Source organism: Schistocerca cancellata, chromosome 1 (genome assembly GCF_023864275.1).
Source record: "Schistocerca cancellata isolate TAMUIC-IGC-003103 chromosome 1, iqSchCanc2.1, whole genome shotgun sequence".
NCBI lineage: Eukaryota > Metazoa > Arthropoda > Insecta > Orthoptera > Acrididae > Schistocerca > Schistocerca cancellata.
The window spans coordinates 600,536,052-600,558,700 of record NC_064626.1 but is presented as its reverse complement, the minus strand read 5'-3'; the positions used below and the strand labels follow the sequence as shown (position 1 = coordinate 600,558,700).

The following is a 22,649-nucleotide window of genomic DNA, read 5'->3' as shown; positions in this document are numbered from 1 at the left end:
AGAAATTCAAATAAAAGGTTCTTGGCTGCCCTCCATACAGTCCGGACCTCTCTCCCTGTGGTTACGCCATTTTTGGTCCCCTTAAAGAGTCTCTGAGGGGCAAACGATTCACATCGGATGACGACGTCCAGCTGTATGTGCGGCACTGGTTAACATCGCAGACCCGGGAAATTTATGAGACAGCCATTCACTGCCTTGTGTCACAGTGGGACAAGTGTCTCAACAGCCAGGGTCAACACTTCTAACATACAGGTACTGGTTTCTGTAATTATGACTCCAGCTTGTTTCTTTTTGAACACCCATTATATATATAATACATAATTTTTTAATCAATTTAATAACAGCAAAATGTTGTTACAAAATATCTCAAAATACATAAATGCCAAAATTTCAAAGCAATTGGTCAAGAATTTTCGGAATACATGATTTTGGGAGGAAAGAAAAAAGAAAATTATATTTTTATTTATATAGATGTATACAACACTCACAATCAGTACTGCATATCTTACTTGTATTCCAAAACTAATTCAGTTGCCGGCAGAATTGTGATATTGTTAAAAAGCCAAACAGCATTCATTAAAGGCAAAAAAAATTGTAATAGAGTTTAATGGCTGACCAATAGCACGGTAATCAGAAGCTCATGTTTAACAAGTGATACCTGACAAGTTCTCCAATTAATATCACAGATAAATATAAACATGCATAACAATAATGGAACAAACACAATTTTAATTTCAATATTATGAAAAGGATAGATTGTTACTCTCCACATGGAGGAGGCGTTCTGACGCAGATTTTGGACTAAAAAGTCCTTCTTCAGAAATAAAAACCACACAAACACAACTTGCATACACACATGGCCCCTGTCTCCGGCCTCTGTGGCCCGACTCAGAGAGAGTCGCCATGTAGGTGTGAGTTGTGCTCGTGCGAATGTGTGTCCATTTTCTATTTCCACAGAAAGAATTTTTTGTTGGAAAGCTTAAATGTTTAGCAGTGTTTTCATTGTGCCTATCTGTGACTTAGCCCCCCCCCCCCCCCCCCCCCCCTATGTGGTGCACACCAATCTATCCTTTTGATACTGGACAGACAAAACATCGTCTCACCAAACAGTGGCAGGAGAATACATATATAATTATACAGAAATCTGCATGCTTTTGGAGCAGATGGCTACTTCTGGCAGATGGTCCGAAGGGGAAGGAAGAGGAGTGAAGGAAAAGGACTGGTTAGGTTTAGAAAGTGGTGAGAGTTCAGAAAAGTCGCCCAGATCCCCCTGGTCAGGGGAGATTTACCACACAGTATGACAAGGAAAGACTGGTTGTTGGGGACTGCACCAGATAGATTTGAAAACCTGAGTGCTTAAAGGTGGAAAATAGAATAATAGCAATACAGAGATTTCTGACAAAAAATTGTGCATGAGTTAATCAGAGCAGAAAGTTACATGCTTTGTATGTGGTAGAAAAGGGGTGGGGGTGGGGTGGGGGGGGGGGGGGGGGGGGGGAAATAGACAGGTCAGAAAATAGAAGATATTGGAGACTTAAAGGAAGAGAAGAAAGGAATACTAAGTCTGAAGAAATTAGTGTTAATGAAAGCCAGGTTGGTGGCGAGAATCAAGGACATGTTGCAATGCCAATTCCTGCTTGCTGAGTTCAGAGAAACTGGTGTCTGGGGGAAGAATCCAGGTAGCATGTGTGGTGAAACAGGCATTAAGGTCATAACTGTCATGTGCAGCACGCTCTGCAACAGGTTACTGCATGCTGCCCATATACACCCAATGTCCATTCATCCTGAATGATAATTTGGTGGTAGTTGTGAAAATGTAAAAAGGTGAATGGTGTTTACATAACAGCTGGTACAATATGTGTCGTTTCACATGTGGCTCTCCCTTTGCTAGTAGATTTTTTATCACTTATGGAGCTGGTATGCATTCTCTGCAACATGACAGTCATAGTCTTGTTACATGTTTCACTACAGGTGCCATCTGTATTTATCCCCCAGAAAGCACGTTCTCGGACCTCTGCAGGTGGGAACTGACATTACAGCACATCCTTGGTCCTTTCCATCCTCCTGGCCTTAATTTACACTGATTTCTTTGGTTTCCATATTCATTTATTCACTCTCTTTCAGTTTTCTATATGTTTGATTTTCTGACCTGTCTATTTTTCCCTGCCCCCCTCTAATGCACACAATGCACTTAGATTTCCGCTCTTCATGCTGAATGTTGTTTCAGTAACCTCAGTATTGCTATTGCCCTATCTTCCATCTTTAAGCTCTCAGATTTTCATATTTCATATGGTGAAGACCCCATCAATCGGCCTTTCCTTCTCATCCCGTCCATTAAGTCTTCCCTAGCCCGCGGTTCTGGACAACTTCAAAACTTCTGGCAGAAGAAGGAGACACTCATTCCAAAAGCCTGCTAACGTCTATACATTTATATGAGAGTTCTCTTCTCACAACTTGGTGAGTATATTTTTTTCTATTAAATTATATTTTATTTTCAAAAACGGATAATTTTCGTTGATATATCCTTTTGATAATACTGCTCTTATTCCATTCTGGACTTTACATTTTTAGTTTCAGCGAACGCAGCACAAAATTATTATCAAGGATTTAAAGGGCTCTGGTATGCAAGCAGATAAAGTTACACTTTAACAGAACTGCACAGAAACAATTTCTGAAGACATTTCTTCTAGATAAACACACACTCATTTTCTGAAGACAATGTCCACCTTTACTGGTCTGAAAAAGCATTGTGATGAGCGCACCAAGGTCACATTGTAAAGTACAGAGGACATAGACATTCAAATCACTGGGTGTATCACTTTGTAGGGATAGGAAAAGGAATTATCACATAGGTTCAATCGTGGCTAAAGCAGGTGGTAGACTTCAGTTTATTGGTAGATTTCTGGGGAAATGCTGCCAGTTTACAGAAGAGTTTGCCTCCTCATGCAACAGGTTCTAGTATATTGCTCAGGTGTGGGGGACCCTTATCTAACAGGGGATATTGAATATATAAGAGAAGGGCAGCACAAATGGTCACAGGTTTGTTTAATCCATGGGGGAGTGTCACAGAGACACTGAAGAAACCAAACTGGCAGACTCTTGATGACAGACATGAACTATTCCAAGAAAGTCTAACTATTCCAAGAAAGTCTAACTATTCCAAGAAAGTCTAAGAACCGAAATGGCAGACTCTTGAAGACAGACATAAACCATACCAAGAAAGTCTATAAACAAAGTTTCAAGAACCGGCTTTAAATGCTTACTCTAGGGATACACTAGAATGCCCTACGTATAGCTCACATAGGGATTATGAGGATAAGCTTAGAATAATACTACACCCACAGAAGCATTTATATGCAAATGTAAGTTTGTAGTGGTTGATTGTTGTAAAGGAGGGGTGGAAGAGACCAAACTGCAAGGTCATAGGTCCCTTGTTCCCGGTAAAATAACTAAACAAGGGAAAGAAGAAATGAAAGAGACATACAGCACAATAACAGGAGAATGGAAGAACCAGATGAATGACAGAAGGACAACAAATCCTACTATGGACAAAACAGGAAAAGAAAACCACAGAGAGAAGCAAGAAACAGGTAGAAGGGGTAAAAACAAGAGAGCAGATGACCGTGGCTGGTCAAGCTCGAGAATAAAATGGAAAAGAAAGCCACTCTGCGACACACTAAAACACCAGCCTAAAAGCATTAGAGTGGAGAACACAAAGGGACAAAGGACATACACTAAAACTTCAATAGAATAATAAAACCCACTGTCATGTATAAAACATAAAAATAAATTAGCTGTTGAGGTGGTGTCAGCTAAAATTAATGGCAACGAGTTCGGTAACTGAAGGTCCATTGCAGGGAAGCAAAAATAGGACAGCTCACCAAGATATGGGCCACCGTCAGCCGAGCACCACACTGACACTGAGATGGCTCATCACGGCGCAGGAGGTAGCCTTGTACCACCCACGCGTGGCCAATGCAGAGCCAACAGAGAACCACAGAGTCTCTGCGTGAGGCCCCCGTGGAGGTCTTCCACACATTTGTAGTCTCCTTAATGGCATGCAGTTTGTTGTGCGTACTGAGGTTATGCCATTCTGTCTCCCAAAGACGCAAAACCTTGCAGCGTAGTGCTGAACACAGGTCAGTTGCAGAGAAGCTAATCCCCATAAGCGGTTTCCACGTAGCCTGTTTGGCCAGCCTGTCAACAAGTTTGTTGCCTGGGATTACGACGTGACCGGGGTTCCAGACAAACACCACTGAACGACTGGGCCGTTCCAGAAACTAAATGGACTCCTGATGGTCGCCACCAAAGGATGACGAGGGTAGCACAGGTCGATAGCTTGTAGGCTGCTCAAGGAGTCAGTACACAGAAGAAACGACTCACCAGGGCATGAACAGATGTGCTCAAGAGCACGAGATATAGCCACTAGCTCGGCAGTGAAACCACTGCAGCCATCGGGCAAGAAATGCTGCTCAATATGTCCTCCATGGACATACGCAAAGCCGATGTGATCATCAGCCATCGAGCTGTTGGTGTAAACCACTTCATGGCCTCGGTGCCTGTCAAGAATTGAGAGCAAGTGGCAGCAGAGAGCTGCGGGGGTTAACTGAGTCCTTAGGGCCATGTGGAAGGTCCAGGCGAAGCCGTGGCCTAGGTGTACACCATGAATGTGTATGTGAATGGACCTCAAGTATAGGTGGAAAAAGGCAAGGATTCCACTTCAGAAAGAAGGGATCGTACACAAACTGCAATTGGAAGCCCTGACTTGGGCCGCCGATGCGGGAGATGAACCGCAGTGAGTGGGAAAAAGAGATGGTAATTCGCATGCGCAGGAGAACTATGAACATGTGCAACGTAACTGGCCAGCAGTTGTGCATGCCTAACCTGCACTGGAAGGACTTCGGCCTCCACCAGGACATTGGTCACCGGACTCGTCCTAAAAGCTCCTGTCGCTAGGCGATGCCACAGTGGTGCACTGGGTCAAGTAAACGCAACGCTGAGGGTGCCACCGAACTATAAACCACACTCCCATAGACAAAGTGGGATTGAACAAGGGCTCCGTAGAGCTTCAGCAGTGTAGAGTGATTTGCACTCCAGTTGGTGTTGCTCAGGCAGTGGAGGGCATTGAGGTGCTGCCAGCACTTCGACTATATTGAGTGGATTGTCATTTAGGTAAAGTTCTGGTTCCGCATGAACAGTACGACACCAACGTAAGTACGTAAAACATGACTTTGCGGCCGAAAATTGGAAACCATGGGCTAGAGCCCATGACTGCGCCTTGTGGATGGCTCCCTGTAGGTGCCGCTCAGTAACACCAGCACTGGTGGAGCAGTACGAAATGCAGAAGTCATCTGCATACAGAAAGGGTGAGACGGATGGCCTTACAGCTGCTGCTAGACCGTTAAGAGCCACTAAAAATAGAGATACATTCAATACAGAGCCCTAGGGAACCTCATTCTCCTGGATATTGGGGGGAACCATGGGAGGCACCAAAATGGACATGGAAAGTACGAAGACAGGATAAAAATCGGGAGCGGGCCTCGGAGACCCCACTTGTATGATGTGGCAAGGATATGATGTTGCCAGGTCATCATATGCTTTTCATAAATCAAAAAGGACGGTAACCAGGTGTTGGCCTCTGGAAAAGTCTGTTTGGATGGCAGACTCGAGGGACACAAGATTATCAGTGGTAGAGTGACCCTGACGGAAGCCGCCCTGACATGGAGCCAGTAGGCCACGTGACTCCAGGACCCGACCCAATCCAACCGCTGACACACCATATGTTCCAGCAGCTTACAAAGAATGTTGGTGAGGCTGTTGGGCCGATAGCTATCAACATGAAACGGGTTTTTACCAGGTTTGAGCACCGGAATGATGGTGCTATCCTGTAAATGCGATGGAAAGATGCTATCGCACCAGATCCGGTTGAAGATGACGGGGAGATGTCGCTTGTAGTCAGATGAGAGATGTTTAATCATCTGACTGTGGATCCAATCTGGCCCAGGGGCAGTGTAGGGGCAATGTGCGAGGGCACTAAGAACCTCCCACTCCATAAATGGGGCGTTATAGGATTCACTGTATCATGTAATGAACAAGCAGACTTTGCCTTCCAGCCACCATTTGGGAGTGTGAAAAGCTGGAGGATAATTCTCTGATGAAGAGGCTCGAGCATAGTGCTCAAAGTGCTCGGCAATCGCAGTTGCGTCTGTAGATAACACGCTATTTATGTTAACACCGGGAACACCTTTTGGGTTCTGGTACACGAAAAAACGTTTGATCCTTGCCCAGACTTGGGAAGGTGACATATGGAACCCAATGGTCGAGACGTATCTCCCTCAACACTCCTGCTTCTGTCATTTGACAAGTTGGCAAACACAAGCATGGAGCTGTTTAAAGGCTATGAGTTGCTCCAGGAAAGGGTGCCACTTATGCCGCTGTAGAGCTCGCCGAAGCTCCTTAATTGCTACTGCAACTTCCAGCGACCACAGAGGGACTGCCTTTCACCGGGAGCCCCCTAAAGAGCGAAGGACTCTGTTTTCTGCTGCAAAAACGATTGTTGTAGTCAAATGCTCAATCTTCACATCGATGTTCCCGCGTGGAGGAGATTCAATGGTGACAGCAGAGGTGAAAGTTTCTCAGTCCGCCTTATTTAAGGCTCATCTCGGCAGGCGTCCATGAGCCTGATGCCGGGTTTGTAGTGGACAATCTGTTCAAGTCTCCTATTATTTTGTGGCTGACAATCTGTTTACGTGCCTCTGTGGAACTGAAACCACCAGTTACCAACAATGGTTGGCTGAGGAACATGGTCTGCTTACTCATGTTACCAGTTTCAAAACAGTGATGGTTATGCAGGATACATCAGCTTCCAGTACTTCTGGTGAACAATTACATTACAGGACCACCATACGATAGTGGTGGCAGTGTTGTGCTATCCAGGACACACATCTGGCCTCTATGGGCACAATGATTATTAGAGGAGGCTCTAAGGTGTTGTTAAAGGTGAGGATAGTGCCAATGTTACTGTTGACTACCTACGTCTACTCTGATGAGATCTTGCCTCTTGGGTGTTCCATTTATAATGAGAATCCTTAAAATTTCAGTCACATAGTCACTTAGCAACTTAAAATTTGGAAGAATTGAAGCTATAGTCCTTTGTAAAAGGAATAATTTCCTGAATTAAACTACATAAAGTTAGCATAGTGTAACTCAAATATTGCTTCAGCAATTACGTGTATAGAAATTAAATCTACCACCACTTGTATAAATGGTTTATAAAGGGCACTGTGTAGTATCCAAACTGAAAATATGAACATACACAAAACAAGTATCAAATAAGACATCTTAAATATCTGTAAACACCATCATCAAAAATAAGAAGACAAGTAACAAAATTTGACTGTTTTCAACTAGGAAGACGGCAAAGAAAACATCCATAAAAACAGAAACAGAATACACAACTTGAGCACTTATGAAGAGAGTGAGCTCAAAATAACAGTGTAAAGCAAAACTGAAAAGTTGTTGACAGTAATTCACATATCTTGTTGAATGGATCTAAAATAAATAAGTGGGAAGTTACAAGTAACAATTATCTTCATTTGTTGTGATTGTGGATAGCTTAGACAATGAGTAAGAGCAAAATAGCCTTGATTGTACATACTATCACAAAATTATCTTTGATGAAAAATAAGATACATACAACTAGTTTATTTTTATAAACCACTAAATGAAAGACACAGTGTGCTACTCGGGCATTTTCAAGTACAGCCAACAGTTAGAGACAGCAACAGCACTTTTTACAAAGCTTCTCGAAGAAAGTCTTTATATGGAATACGACACTGCTGAAGCAGACACAAATATGGAACATACCGTGACATACTCATTAATTCCCATGACCTACACACTGTAGTCACAACCACCAGATATTGTGTGAAGAGCAAAGTATGTGACTAGAGCAGTGTGTGAATTTCGACAAACATGACCCAAGTGTAAACAATCACTCTCCACCAACTAAGGATCTAAACTACAGGATATGTTTGTGCCTCCAAGTAATGTGATATGAAGACCGCAGTCTCACACCTCAGTCCAGTTTTTTTGGGGACCCTGTAACTGCAGGTGAAATTGTCAGTGTAGGGACATTTTCTGACATAGTCACTCATCATATTGCAAGACAACAGTTAATGAATGGGGATTAACTTAAGCTGGCAAGTATTTTGTACTACTGCAGAGTCTCTAACGCAAAGTGCATGGTGACATAGCTACAATTTATAAATGAATAATAACATGAACTTCAAATTATCCTCCATGATAACATAAAATTCAATCTGGCGAACAACATCTGCATGAGAATAGGTCACAGCTCTCAAAAACAAAAAGAGACAGTGTGCAGGGAAAAGACATTTAAGGGGAGTTAGAACAGAAAAAAAAATTTTTTTTCACATTTTCGGATTTTTATCTCATTATAAAATTTGCAATTTTTTGAATAAAATGATATATATTTCACTTATAAACTCACATGGGAAGTACTTTATTTATTTATTTTTTTAAATATAATCTACACCAGTTGAAAACATTAAAATTTTTGTGTGTATTACTTCAAGACCTAATGAAATCGGTAATTTTTTATATACAAGGCTGTGGATTGCTGTATAATAAAGGTTAAATTATGTGTTTGTACTGCTAGCACTGTCAAAAACAGTATCGTATCGTTTCATAGTATAAACACGTGTTGTTTGTCAAAGTGCTAATGTTTTTTCCGGAAAAGTGACGAATAAATTGTCAAATCTCTCAAAATGTAAAAAAATGACGCCAAAACGAAGTGTTTTTAAGAAACGTGGGTTTTATAGTAACAGGTTTTTGAATAAAGGGAAACATTGTGTTCGACATGTGGCGTGTGAAGTTACAATGAAATACAGGCAAACTTGTTAGTATCTAGAGAAAAAACCATTAGTGCTTCGAAGATTAAAATAAAATCTTGTGATAAACAGTTTTCTCAAAACATAAGTGATGTAAATGGTTGGTTACATTACATTCTGATAGATTTACACATCCTAATAAGAGTGTTAGGTGAATGTGTGTGATGTAAAATTTGTGGAGGGGCTGTTAGTTTACATGAAGATAGTGAGGTATCAAATGGACTAGCCAGGAAACTTATTACTGATTGTGCCAGTTGTCGATATACTCATACATTTTGAAATTCTGGTAAGTGTAAAAATAATTATTTTGAAGTAAATATTAGGTGGTTTTATGGATTGAGAGCTATTGGCAAGGACACACTGCAGCAGAAACAATGTGTGCTGTGATGAATATGCCACACCCACCTTGTAAAATCGAGAAGTATGCAGGATTTATTGGAGCTGCTGTGAAATCTGTTGCATGTGAGACAATGAAGGGTGCTGCAAATGAAGCTGTTGAAATAAATGATGGTATGACTGATATACCAGTAGCTTTTGATGGCACTTGGCAGAAGCATAGCTACAGTTCTAAGAATTCTATTGGTACAGTGACCAGTGTGGATACTGGAAAGGTAATAGATTTCCAGATTTTAACCAAACATTGTTATAATTGTAAATCAGAAAATGAAGAAGGCCATATCTGTGACAGAAATCATGAAGGTACAAGTGGTGGTATGGAGGTCTCTGCAGTTACTGAAATTTTTAGTTGATCTGTGAACAAAAGGGGAGTGTGTTACACTAAGTTCTTAGGAGATGGAGACTCAAAAGCATATAACAGTGTAGTAGCCACTCAGCCTTATGGTGGGAAGATATCACAAAACTGGAATTTGTTGGTACTGTCCAAGAGAGGATGGGCACCAGGTTGAGGAAGCTGAAACAAAGTATGAGAGACAATAAACTTTCTTATGGTAAAACCATAAGAGACAGGCTGACAGACAAAATGATTGATGAACTACAGCAGTATTATGGGATGGACATTAGAAATAATACTGACAATTTGTTGAAAATGCAGCAGGCAGTATGGGCTACCTCCTTCCACAGACAGTCAACTGATGAAAAACCAGTACACCACCTTTGCCCTCCTGGACCTGATTCATGGTGCAATTACTGCAATGCCCAGTACTCAAACAGTTCATACAGCCATAAACATTACATATCAGCAGCAGTCATGGATATCATAAAACCTATTTACAGAGACCTGGCAAATCCTGAATTGCTGAAGAAGTGTCTGTATGGTCAGACTCAAAATCCCAAGGAGTCATTCAATAATCTTATATGGACTCGCCTACTATAAAATGTCTTTGTTGGAATGAAGGCACTAAAGTGGGAGGTCAGTGATGCTGTTATTGCTTTTAATGATGGTAACATTGGTAGGGTGAAAGTGCTACAGTATATGGGAATTAATCCGGGAGCAAACTGCATCTGAGAACTTGAACGGCTGGACAAGGTTCACATTGATAAAGCAGGGTAATCAAATCAGCATAGTTGGCCACTAAGGTGTCCAGAAAGAAGAAACAACTTGGGAACAGTTCAAGAGAATAATATACAGTATGGTGCAGGTTGATTCCGAGTGACTACAAATAAAAAATTAAGCATATATTAAGTGTGTTACAATCTTTTGAAACTTTAGAAACCATTCCTGAAAATTTACATTTTCTGTTGCATTTTTCCGTAAATCTCAGAAACCACTTCGAGTAGAGTATTCAAATTTTCAGGGAGTAATAACATACATATCCTGAGTGTACTGAACTAAAAGAAGAACATAATGTTATGTATAATTAAAATTATTTAGGGTACCGTACACAAAATTTTAACCGTGTACTTAAAAAATTGTATTTCCAAAAGCAGTGGCTGAAATGCAATTATTGTGCTTCAGTAGTCTCAGAACATACCATTTAATGTCCTGTAAAAATTTCATGTCAATGGCTACAGTGGTTCCTGAAATACACGGTAGCCAAGTCACTAAATTTAACATTGTTGGGATACGGCATTCCAACTACCCTTAAATATGACAATCGATTACTTAGCTTGCGGAGAGAGTTCTACTCCCACATAAGCAAGTTCACACAAGCATGTGTGTGCTCACTCTCTCTCTCTCTCTCTCTCTCTCTCTCTCTCGCTCTCTCACACACACACACACACACACACACACACACACACACACACTTAAAGAAGGATGTTCTCCAAAAGCTAAGCAACCAGTAACCCAGTAGAGAGGGTGTAAGCAATAGCTGTTTACAACATACAACAGTGACACAGGACACTTGTGGCATAGTAAGCCAGGAAACAGCTCCAAATTGGCCTACAAAAGCCACCTAAGTTACAGCACATGCACACATGCAAGACTTTGGATAAATGATCTTTGAATATTAAAAACCTCTTCTTATTGCATTTACTAAATGCAGAATTTATATTTGTGTAAATTTTACCTCAAAATGTTGTAAATTATAACACCATAAATTTAACAATTAAATCGCTTTGTTTGTCTGGCCTTTTTACAACAAAACTACTGTGCTCATAAGGTACGAATATCAATTTAGACTCAACTGTAAACGTAATTAGTTTTTGCATGATGTTAACGTAAGTCTTTTTTTCATTAGCCTCTCAGGACAGTTTAAATTAACAATGTCAACAAAATAGGTGGTGGAATAAGCGAGCAGAGGGTAATGAAAATCTCAGGCAGCATGCATGAGCTGTAATTTAGGTCAACGTAGTAAATTGTAAACAATTGACATTTACACCCTGTATAAATATGTTATAAACTAAGACAAAATTATATGAGAACAACATTTGAAATTAAAAGTTTGCTGTTAGCAACAAAGGGGATGCAAGCCTGTGTGACTTGGAAGCATAATATAAATTCACATTTTCTAGAAGTATAAACCATCTTTTGCAGTAAATTATGTCCCTCATATTCAACACAAACATAACGTTTTATATAGTACATTTAGATATTAGCAAGTGTAACAATATCTTACAGTAGATACTCACCAATGATGAAGCACATCATTAACTAAGTAAATAATGTGTAGTTTCTGAGTGAACTGAGCTGCAGGATTTATAACTCTGGAAACAACAGAAAGACATTTCAATCACTTTAAATTCATTACTTTCTAAAGTATAAATTATTTTGAGTGTGCAAGAATGCAAATGGTCAAACATAATCTGCAAAACACTATTCGCTGAAAAAGGATAGGTGGGGAAAAAAAGGAAGAGTAAAATTGGCTTGGAGAGGGTTTGGTAAACCAAATGTAGTTTTCAAACTGAATATCACAGTGTACTGAAACAGAAAATCTACAATCAGAGTATATTGGCAATTTTGAATCTATGACTGTGAGACATGCACTTTTAATGATAAAACCATTCCAAAACTAAAGGTTACTAAGTGAGCAATGGAGAGACACATTTTGAGAAATAGTAAGACAGATAGGAAAATTAAAAAAAAATTGAATGGAAGACACAACTATAAAGGTGCTGAAAACGAAATGGAGATGAGCAGAAAACATAGTAAAAAATGGGTGGTTGTTGGAAGTCCTCTGCTGAATTCAAAAAGATAAGAAATGACTGGGACTATGATCTTATAGAAGATGTGTAGACAACATTAGAAAACTTTCAGGACCCACATGGCTATATATAATGTTGAAGTCTGTAATACATGAAAGGTCTAGGCCAGGGTTTATCTAGAGCTGAAATGATGACAATCAATTGTCAAATGTATAATAATTTGTCACCTTACAGTTAACACTAGGCAAATTTAAACTAGTTCGAGTTTTATCCTTATTTAAAAAGTCCTGCTATTCTTATGTGCTCCTTCCCCTGTGAGAAAGGTTAGAAAACACATTTGCCCTCTATTTTGTTCTTGTATACACAAACTGACCATATTCAGTGCACTGGTTTTATCAGCATATCCACTATACAACCTGTTATCATCTTTCAAGGTTACTGACTTTTTGATAAAAGACAATGTATCATATATATTAAGTGTGTGTGTGTGGGGGGGGGGGGGGGGGAGATCGGTGTGTGTGCATGATTTGTGTGTGTGTGTGTGTGTGTGTGTGTGTGTGTGTGTGTGTGTACTGAGGTCTAAATTTCCAGCTATCTACATATTTAAAGGCTGTTAATGGATGAGTGGCTCCAAAGATAGTGCCCAGACACTCAAGAGATGAGACAGGGACTGAAATTGAGGGTAGCAAAACAAAAACATAAGTGTTTAACTGCATTTGCAAATGTTCCTTTACCGATGCAAATCTAGTGTTATGGCCCCAATTTAATTGTTCCACTACTGCAAAATTGAGCAATATGGATTTTAGTGTCAGTGGTGATGAGAAACAGCAGACACAGCAAAAACTGAACAAGCTCTAGGTCCCAATGGTCTCTTTATAGATTCTATACCAATTACGTGACTGAATTAGCCCCTCTTTTAACCAACCGTGCATCCTTTGAACAAAACTCTGTATCCAGTAGTTGGAAGAAAGCAGAGGTCATACTCATCTATAATAAAAGTAGCAGAAGTGATCCATAAATCTACCATCCAGTATACTTGATATTCATCTGCTGTAGAATCCTAGAATATATTTTGAGCTCAAAGATAATTAGGTACCTCGAACAGAATGACCTCCACCATGCTTATCAGCAGGGATTCCGAAAATATCGATCATGTAATACTCAACTTACACTTTTCTCAAACGACACCCAAAAAGCCATACATCTAAGCAGACAGTATTCCACAATTTCCAAAAAGCATTCGCCTCCATAGAGCACCTATAATTATTGTCAACAGTACTGTCAAATGGGTATAAAGTGAAATTTGTGTCTGACTTGAGGATTTCTTGGTAGGGAAGACACATTGTGTTATCTGAGATAGACAGTCATCGAGGGATATAGAAGTAACTGCAACTGTGTCCTTAGGAAGTGCATTGGGACCCTTACTTTATCATGTTTTTAATAAAAGACCTTGCAGATGATATTAATAGTAAACTCAGGCTTTTTGCAGATGATACAGTTATCTGTAAAGAAGTACTCGCTGAGAAAAGTTGCACAATTATTGAGCTGAACCTTGTAAGATTTCAAAGGGGTGTAACAATAGGCAACTTGCTTCAAATGTTCAGAAATTTAAAATTATGCACTTCACATAAACAAAAATACACAGTACTCTATGAATACAGCACCAACAAGTCACGACTGGAATCATTCAACTCATAGAAATACCTGAATGCAGCACTTTGTAGGGATATGAAACAGAAATTCTTCCGTTTTAATCCCTTATCTAATACCAACTCAATATGATAATGGTGATTCCTCAGCCCCCTTAATAGTCACAGAAGGTTGCAATTTCTGCAGTGGATTAAAACAAAAATTGCATGTTTGTTCCTCAAACTGTTACAAAGGCCCAAAATCACACAGCTCTAAAAATCTCCAAATTTGCACTAATGTGTTTGCACTTATCATTCATTCAGTTCCATACATTATGTTTTCTTTCACAAGCCATCTCTTTCACTTGACCTCCACCTCTAGAGAGAGAACTCCTATTGAAATGTGGCATATAATTTATATTTTGCAGCTAACTAGCAACAGTGTACATTGCCACTCACTTCTTTAGCAAGTACTGTGCGAGTACATGGTCCGAATGGGGAGATGAGTGCTGAAGAATCCACCCTTTTCCCGAAGAAATTGAATCTTTGGTGCAAGAGTCAATAATAGGCTGAAGGACTGCATCCAATTCAGAGAAGTTGATATTGGCCTCTGCAGCTGCCTGGTTCAGTGAATCATGTTGTGCCTTTCGTAAAGCTTCTTCAATCTGCCCCTGTTGCTGTTGCATTAGAACCTGCAAAGAAATACTGAATAAAACATCACCTGCATGGCATGTTAAGGACAAAAAATGTATCTAAAAACTATAGGCCATAAGATAGCTTCTAGAAAGGAAAATTCAATTAAATACGAGATTCTCCATACTGCCCCATACTCACTGGAAATAATTAATGGTCATACCTGAAAGACTACACTATACTGAGTAATGACTGAATTATGCTGGTATTTTGGAAAGTGTGATAGACATAACAGCATTAAAGAAAATAAATTTCATGTGGTTATTAAGATAACAATAGGACATATAACAAACTTTCTTATACATATTTTAAAGTTATAAGCTTAAGTTTCTTCTCAACATAATATCATGCAACATTAAGGCATGTATAGCAGTTGTGAACTAGCTTCTGTATACATGCACATTACATCTCTGTGTCCAGAAACCTTACCCATGATTTGATGGAATCCCAAAGCTACCCACTGCATTTAAAGCCCTGCAATGAATGCCATTTTTTCACATTGGGGAAGAGGTAGTAATCACTGGTAAACAAATTGTGGTTGTTTGTGAAATAAACAAACAATACTCATTTCAAACTTGCTAACTACTCAAATTTTCAGATAGTGAACTCTGTAACTCAACATGTCAATTATTTTTTTAACTCCTCACTGTAACTGTAAAACTGACTGTGGTGCCTCTTTCCATAAACAGAATCAACCAAACACTTAATAAAAGCCCCAAAAGTCTATGGCTCTCATCTTTACTGAGCACAAAGAGGAGGCAGAAGGGATGGAGGATGACAACCTGATGGTATTTCATGGGTTCTATGGACAACTTGTGTGATACTATTACTTATACTACCATTTCATCTCAACATCCAGACCTCGGAGGTCTTCATGAACAGGGAGAGTCACTAATGTCAAAATGATCCTCCTTAAAACAAGAATTAACCATTTTCTTGTTATGCTCTGTGCAACGACTTTATCCCCACGTACATGGTGCACTCGTTCCTGGCTGGCTCCGCTGCTGTCACCCCTCTATTGAACTCAAACACAAGAATTTTGTCAGAAATGTTCTGATTTCTCCCCTTGACACACCATTTTCTAGTGACCAGAGCTCCATTCACTACCTCCTTTTGACATAATGACAATACGTAAACTCAAACAGCAACAGTGAACTACAAAAATGACAGTCAATAAATAAACTGATAGCAATCAGAGTACCAACATGCAAAACAAAAATGCTACGAACTTATGTACCAACCTAACAAAAGGTTATTTTTCCCCACTTTTTCGAATAAGTAGAGTTACTGGATAAAAATCTTCTGGCTGCCACTGAATGAATATACTAATATTATCTTAATATTATAAACAAGAGACCGCATTATTATTTTCTTCGATACGTAACTGTGTGGGCATGGCTGGTCGAAAGATGATTTTACTAGAGAAGACAAGTGTGCTCTATGAAAAATGTGACGATGTGGTGAGGATTTAATAGGAATCATAAGCAGACAGCAGCAGTTGAACCAGAGAGAATTAATTTTGGAAGTGGCTTTTTTGACTTTATGCAAGACAACGATGGGCTGAAGGATATTTTATAGAGGAGAGAGGTACGCTGGTTCTAGCAAAGAAATCAAAATCAACTTTAGAAACAAATGAAAATATTGTATGTGAACAGGAAGTTAACTGTAAATTTTATTACAATGTGTAAAAAGTATGTCTTCCGCTTATTTTATTTACTTACCTGTGAAAATTATAAGAAAAGTCTAATTTCTAGTTAGTAGTAAATGTTGAACAATACGTACTGTCAGCTTTTTGACACCGCACAGGTGACCTGTGAAAAAGTAAGATCACGTGGCATGACCAAACGTTTGAAGCAAATTCTAGTGCACCATGATTTCATATGTTGCACTGGGAGTGTTAATATGCGGTTTACGTCTAACTACAAGAGCCAGAATTCAGAGAAACTTCGTAGAGTGTCACAAAGTTATTTTAACAGGCTTTCCCTAGTTTTGATGGACAGGTGCACTGTACAACAGCTAGAACTATTTTAACTTCCTGGCAGATTAAAACTGTATGCCGGACTGAGACTCAAACTCGGGACCTTTGCCTTTTGCGGGCAAGTGCTCTACCACCTGAGCTACCCGAGCAGAACTCTCAACCTGTCCTCACAGCTTCAATTCTGCCAGTACCTCGTCTTCTACCTTCCAAATTACACAGAAGCTCTCCTGCGGACCCTGCAGAACTAGCACTCCTGTAAGAAAAGATATTGCAGAGACATGGCTTAGCCACAGCCTGCGTGATGTTTCCAGAATGAAATTAACGGTAGAGCACTTGCCCGCAAAAGGCATTGGTCCCGAGTTGGAGTCTCGGTCGGGCACACAGTTTTAATCTGCGAGGAAGTTTCATATCAGCGCATACTCTGCTGCAGTGTGAAAATTTCATTTTGAGAACTGCTGTAAATTTATCATATTTTCAACAGAGACATCACAGAATACAAAATACTTTTTGTTATTGTGCCATCTCAAATGTTTCTTTGAAGTTGTTCCTTGCTTACTGTGGCTGGTTTTTTACTTGCTCGATACCAGATAACCATAACCATGAAAATGGAAGCCCGTAGCCATCATCTGTATTGAAATTCCATTCATTCTTAGATATTTTATCTGTTTCCTGGACTTCCCTTCCATAAATATTCCATATCTGTGAAAGTTTGACCTTGTGATTAGAGTTGGCTTTCCTGAAGGAAACATTATTATCTAATGGCTATGATAATCTTTCCATAAATAGAGCCCTAAAATGAAACAGTAGTAGTAGTAGTAGTAGTAGTAGTAGTAGTAGCAGTAGTAGTAATAATTAGGCAAACAAGAAGAATGAGGAATCTCCTGCACATTCTGTAAGATTACCACTAGTTACTAGAATAAATGTCCTCTTCGGTAGGATCATTTGGAAGAATGTTAGAAGGACTACATTTTCCAGCCAACAAAAAATAGAAGGCTGCAACAGATTGCCTGGCCAAATCCACACTAAAAGGATGTATGAAGTGACATGTGGTTATGACAAGGAATCTATGGGTGAAACTGGAAGGACAACAAGAAAATGCATTGAAGAGCATGAATGCCACACATGTTTAAGACAAAATGTAAAATAAGCAGTAGCAGACCACCGTGAAGAATGTAGTCAAATTAAGGATTTTAAGAGCATACAAGCACTAGCTAGAAAGAGTAATATTTATAAAAAGATAGTCTGTAAGCAGTTGAAATATTGAAGAATAAGAGGAATTTCAGAAAAGATGATGGCTACAGGCTTCCATCTTTGGAGCTACCTTCTATTAAGGAAGTAAACACTCAGACGTGGCAAATGATGAACACAAACACCTTCTGTGAAGCAAACAAGGCAGCACAACTATGATAATATTTTGGATTCCCTCTCTCTTTCAATATCTGCTTTCAGTATTTACCCAATGATAACAGTCCTACAATGACAGCCCAATGATTTTTACCCATTAATTCCACTTGTTTACAAAAGTACAGGAAGATAGTCTTTTCTAACTGAATGTGACTCGGTATTCCTCAAGTGCTCAGCCATCCAGGGCCACCAGTAGAATCTTTAAGATGGTCCCAACAGAAGGACCAAAGTGTCAAGCACTGATGAAGTCTGAAGAGGAATGTGATGTGCCCCAACAACCCAGAACATCTTCGCATGAAAGGAAGACATATTCAAAGTGCTAGAAGGAAATTTTTTAAGGGTACCAAAGATTGTAAAAGGAAAGATGGAATAAAAAATTAGAATATCAGGGAAGATTTTTTTAAATGGTATAAAAATCCTGAGAAAATAATTTCCATTTTATTTTGCTCAGCATTTAATAAATGGTTATCCGCCTTACATGAAGCAATCCCACAGTTAATAATTCCAGTAAATAAAGTATGCCATCTCATCTTCTGATATGACAGAAGTGCCAGCTAATTCATACATCTTCCATCAGATGGGTACTTCCCCAAGTTCTCATCTGAAGTTGCAGTTTTGAGAAGTCTTTTTTTTTATGGATTCTCTTCATGATAATTACAGCCATGTTGAATTTTGCAGTCCGTTTATTAACATTTGAAATGAAAAAGCAGACTCCTCTTCAAACTTGGTCAACCCTGCATGAAATTATGTTGCCAATAAACAATCCAGAGAATTTTATGACGGCACACTACTACAGCTTGCGAATCAGATGAAATATACGGACAACAATTACTTTAAAAAGCCATTGAAAGAAAATCATTCAGTAGATCAAGCTGGCATCTGATTACACTATTTGGAAACATGTACCACGATCACAAAGACAAAATTTCATTGGTTACAAATATTTTTATCGAAAGGATACCAACTTTAGTCACAATATTTTACTCTCCTACTCTAATCTGACTTCTTTTGGAGCTTTAACTTGATTACCAAAGACAAAGCTGACATTCTTTGGGCATTACATCTGCTTCGGTTTATCCCCTTCATTTGGCTATCAAATTCTTGTTTTCTGTGTCAGTGGAAACTACCTCATTTGCATTTACAATTCAAATAATATTTCAAGTAACTGACATTATTTAAACAGTGGTTTTCAATTATGCAGACAACAGGAATACAGTAATTTAGCAATAGGTTAAATTAATCTGTTTGTACAGGAAGGAAGCTGTTGATTTCCTATACAGTCTGACCTGGGTCCAAATTAGATACACCATAATTTTCTCATGAAAGAACACTATGGAACACATACACAGGTAAACAAAAACAGAAGAGATTAGCATAGGGTGATAAAACAATCAAGTTGTCTGATAGTCTTAAATGGTTGATTCTCATAGTACCAAATTATAATGTTTGAACCGAAATCCATAGAAAGTAGGCTCTTAACAGTATATCATTTTCTTTCATGAACAATATCACTTTCTTTGTTTGGCATACTCTATATCAATTCAGGCAGGCTAAGAAAAAGTCTTACCTTCATAGTCTTGGATGTTATTGAACTTAGCGTATGTTAAAATGAATGACTAAGTAAGGAAGAAGTATTTCTTTGCTTCCTCCAAAAAAATTTCTGCCCCAAGATACAGCCCTGCAAAGATGACAATGCACATACCATTTTGAAGATGCGAATTTTGGAAAAATTTTAAAAGGCTGTAGCTCTGGAACAGTTTTACATTTTTTTTTTAATTTGAAGGATAATTGCTTTATGATTACAAAAAAAACCTCCATTTGGACTTATCTGTCAAAGTTCTTTTACTATAGCATTCTGAATTTTTTTATAATTTATGGAAAAAGCTTTTTTTTTTCAAAAATGCTATCCATAAAATTTTGATTTTTTTCTGTTAATTACTACCATATAGTTCTACATTCCCTGAAAAAGAGAGCTTCCACTTTTAGGTTGAACAGGTTTTATAAACAATTGAAATTTTTGCCATACATAAAACCTGTTTTATCACCACATTACCATATAACAGGTTCATAAAAATCAAAACCTAGCCTTATTAAACATAATTTTAGTTTTGAATTATGATTAAGAGACTCATTTTTGAAGCATTTTAAATGTGTGTGAAGGGTCCAGAGACTTCAAGGTTTCAATTTATGCAACTTCTGTGCACTCTGTTTTGAACTGAAATTAGCCAGTCAATTAACTAAAAATGTATTCCACTGCTTCAGTATCTTCCTTTGATGTAAAGCGATGCCTTCCTGTTGAACCAATAGAAAAGGGAGCACTTACATTCTTCCAAACATTGTGAACAGGAAGTGAGCACTGATCACACATCACACTGGTGCTGTCCTTCAGCTGGAAACCTATATCCAGCAGCTGGCCCATGTGGTAGCATAAAGTTCACTACAATTTTGGTTAACTCACAACTGGTGTCTATAATCTCTGCAATCTACCAGTCACAGTCATACACACACGCCACTAACATCCCCCTTCCCAAGTTGTGAATCTGAATACGATCCTGCTGTTTCTGAGGTGTTCGCCAAACGAAAGAAATTTCTTCTTTCTTGCTAGCTGATAGGGTACAAAGAGTAGAGATAACATATACTTAAAATAGATCTAAGCAATCAGTTAAACACTTATCAGAACCAAAATACATTAATATAGGGGTTCCGCAAGGTAGCGCATTGGGACCAATACTACTCCTGATATACATCAATGACTTTCCCAGTAGTATTACTCATGGTGAAAAAATTCTCTTTGCTGATGACAGCAATATTACAGTCACTGAGAAAACAAGAGAACTCCTTGCCGAGAAAGCAAATGAAACTCTCAAGGAAGTTTATGATTGGTCAATAAGCAATAAAGTGACACTGAACATAAAGAAAACTAATGCCATGAATTTCAGTTTGAAGAGGAAAAATGACAATGTTAAATTAAATGTAGATGGCACCTCTATAGACTGTGTAACAAATACAAAATTTCTAGGAATGAATACTGATTCTCAGTTGAAGTGGTGTGAACACTGGAAGGTACTTGCAAACAGAATGTCTCAGCATGTTATGCCCTTAGAATCCTATCATCAGTGTGTAACATGCAGTGTCTTTTAGTTACATATTATTCGTATGTACGCTCAATTCTTGGCTATGGCGTTCTTTTTTGGGGAACAAATGCACAAAATATGAACACAATTTTCAAACTCTAGAAAAGAGCCATAAGAATAATAACCAAAAATACTAGTCGAGTTCACTATAAAGATCTGTTCAAAACACTGGGGATTTTAACTGCTCCATGTGAATACATTTACCTGTCAGTTGTAAACATCAAAAATAACATTGGTAATTACTGCACAAACAGCTCTGTCCATGACCATGTAACAAGAGATAGACTCAACTTACATTTACCAAGAAAAAATAAAAATAAAACTCAAAACATCATTTTCTACCAAGGAATAAAACTGTACAATAAATTACCAAAAGAAATTTAAAAAATTGCAAAAATACACTAATTTAAAAAGGCACCTAAAAAGTACCAGTTATGCAATAAATTTTATACATTGAAGGATTACTTAGATAATACAGAGTAGGGATTTGATAAAAAAATATTATACAAATAAATAATAATAATAATAATAATAATAATAATAAACTCTGTGGAGGCCCGGGAAAAGAATAGGCCTCCGGTATGTTCTGCCAGTCGTAAAAGGCGATGAAAAGAACAAACCACTGATAGGGCTAACCCCCCTTTTAGTGTGATTTACATTCAGCAACAGAAAGATTCACATTAAGCAGAAAGGAAGGAGGAAGGGGATTTATCGACATAAAAAACCTACATTATGGACAGGTAGACAATTTAAGAAAATTCTTTCTAGAACGAGCAGAAACTAGCAAAATACACAAAGCAATCACTCATATAAATACATCGGCTACACCACTGCAATTTCATAACCACTTCTACAACCCTCTAGATCACATAACATCAACAGATACGAAGAAAGTAAATTGGAAAAAGAAAAAACTACATGGCAAGCACCCGTATCATCTAACACAGCCACACATCGATCAAGACGCATCCAACACATGGCTACGAAAAGGCAACATATACAGTGAGACGGAAGGATTCATCATTGCAATACAGGATCAAACAATAAACACCAGATATTACAGCAAGCATATTATTAAAGATCCCAATACCACAACAGATAAATGCAGACTTTGCAAACAACAAATAGAAACAGTAGATCACATCACAAGTGGATGTACAATACTAGCAAATACAGAATACCCCAGAAGACATGACAATGTAGCAAAAATAATACATCAACAGCTTGCCTTACAACATAAACTTATAAAACAACATGTTCCCACATACAAGTACGCACCAAAAAATGTACTGGAGAATTATGAATACAAATTATACTGGAACAGAACCATTATAACAGATAAAACAACACCACATAA

At 38.5% G+C, this 22,649-nt stretch overlaps 1 protein-coding gene across 3 annotated transcripts in view; it reads right to left on the bottom strand.

Annotated features, from left to right (window-relative positions):
- The window catches only part of LOC126182260 (calcium homeostasis endoplasmic reticulum protein), a 306,481-nt gene that overhangs the window by 242,989 nt on the left and 40,843 nt on the right, over positions 1-22,649 (bottom strand). For all 3 annotated transcript variants that reach the window (XM_049924835.1, XM_049924836.1, XM_049924837.1), the window contains 2 exons: positions 14,543-14,775; positions 11,943-12,017 (listed from right to left, as the gene is read on the bottom strand). In XM_049924835.1, coding sequence (XP_049780792.1) covers positions 11,943-12,017; positions 14,543-14,775 — 308 coding nt within the window. The remainder of the gene's footprint in view (positions 1-11,942; positions 12,018-14,542; positions 14,776-22,649) is intronic.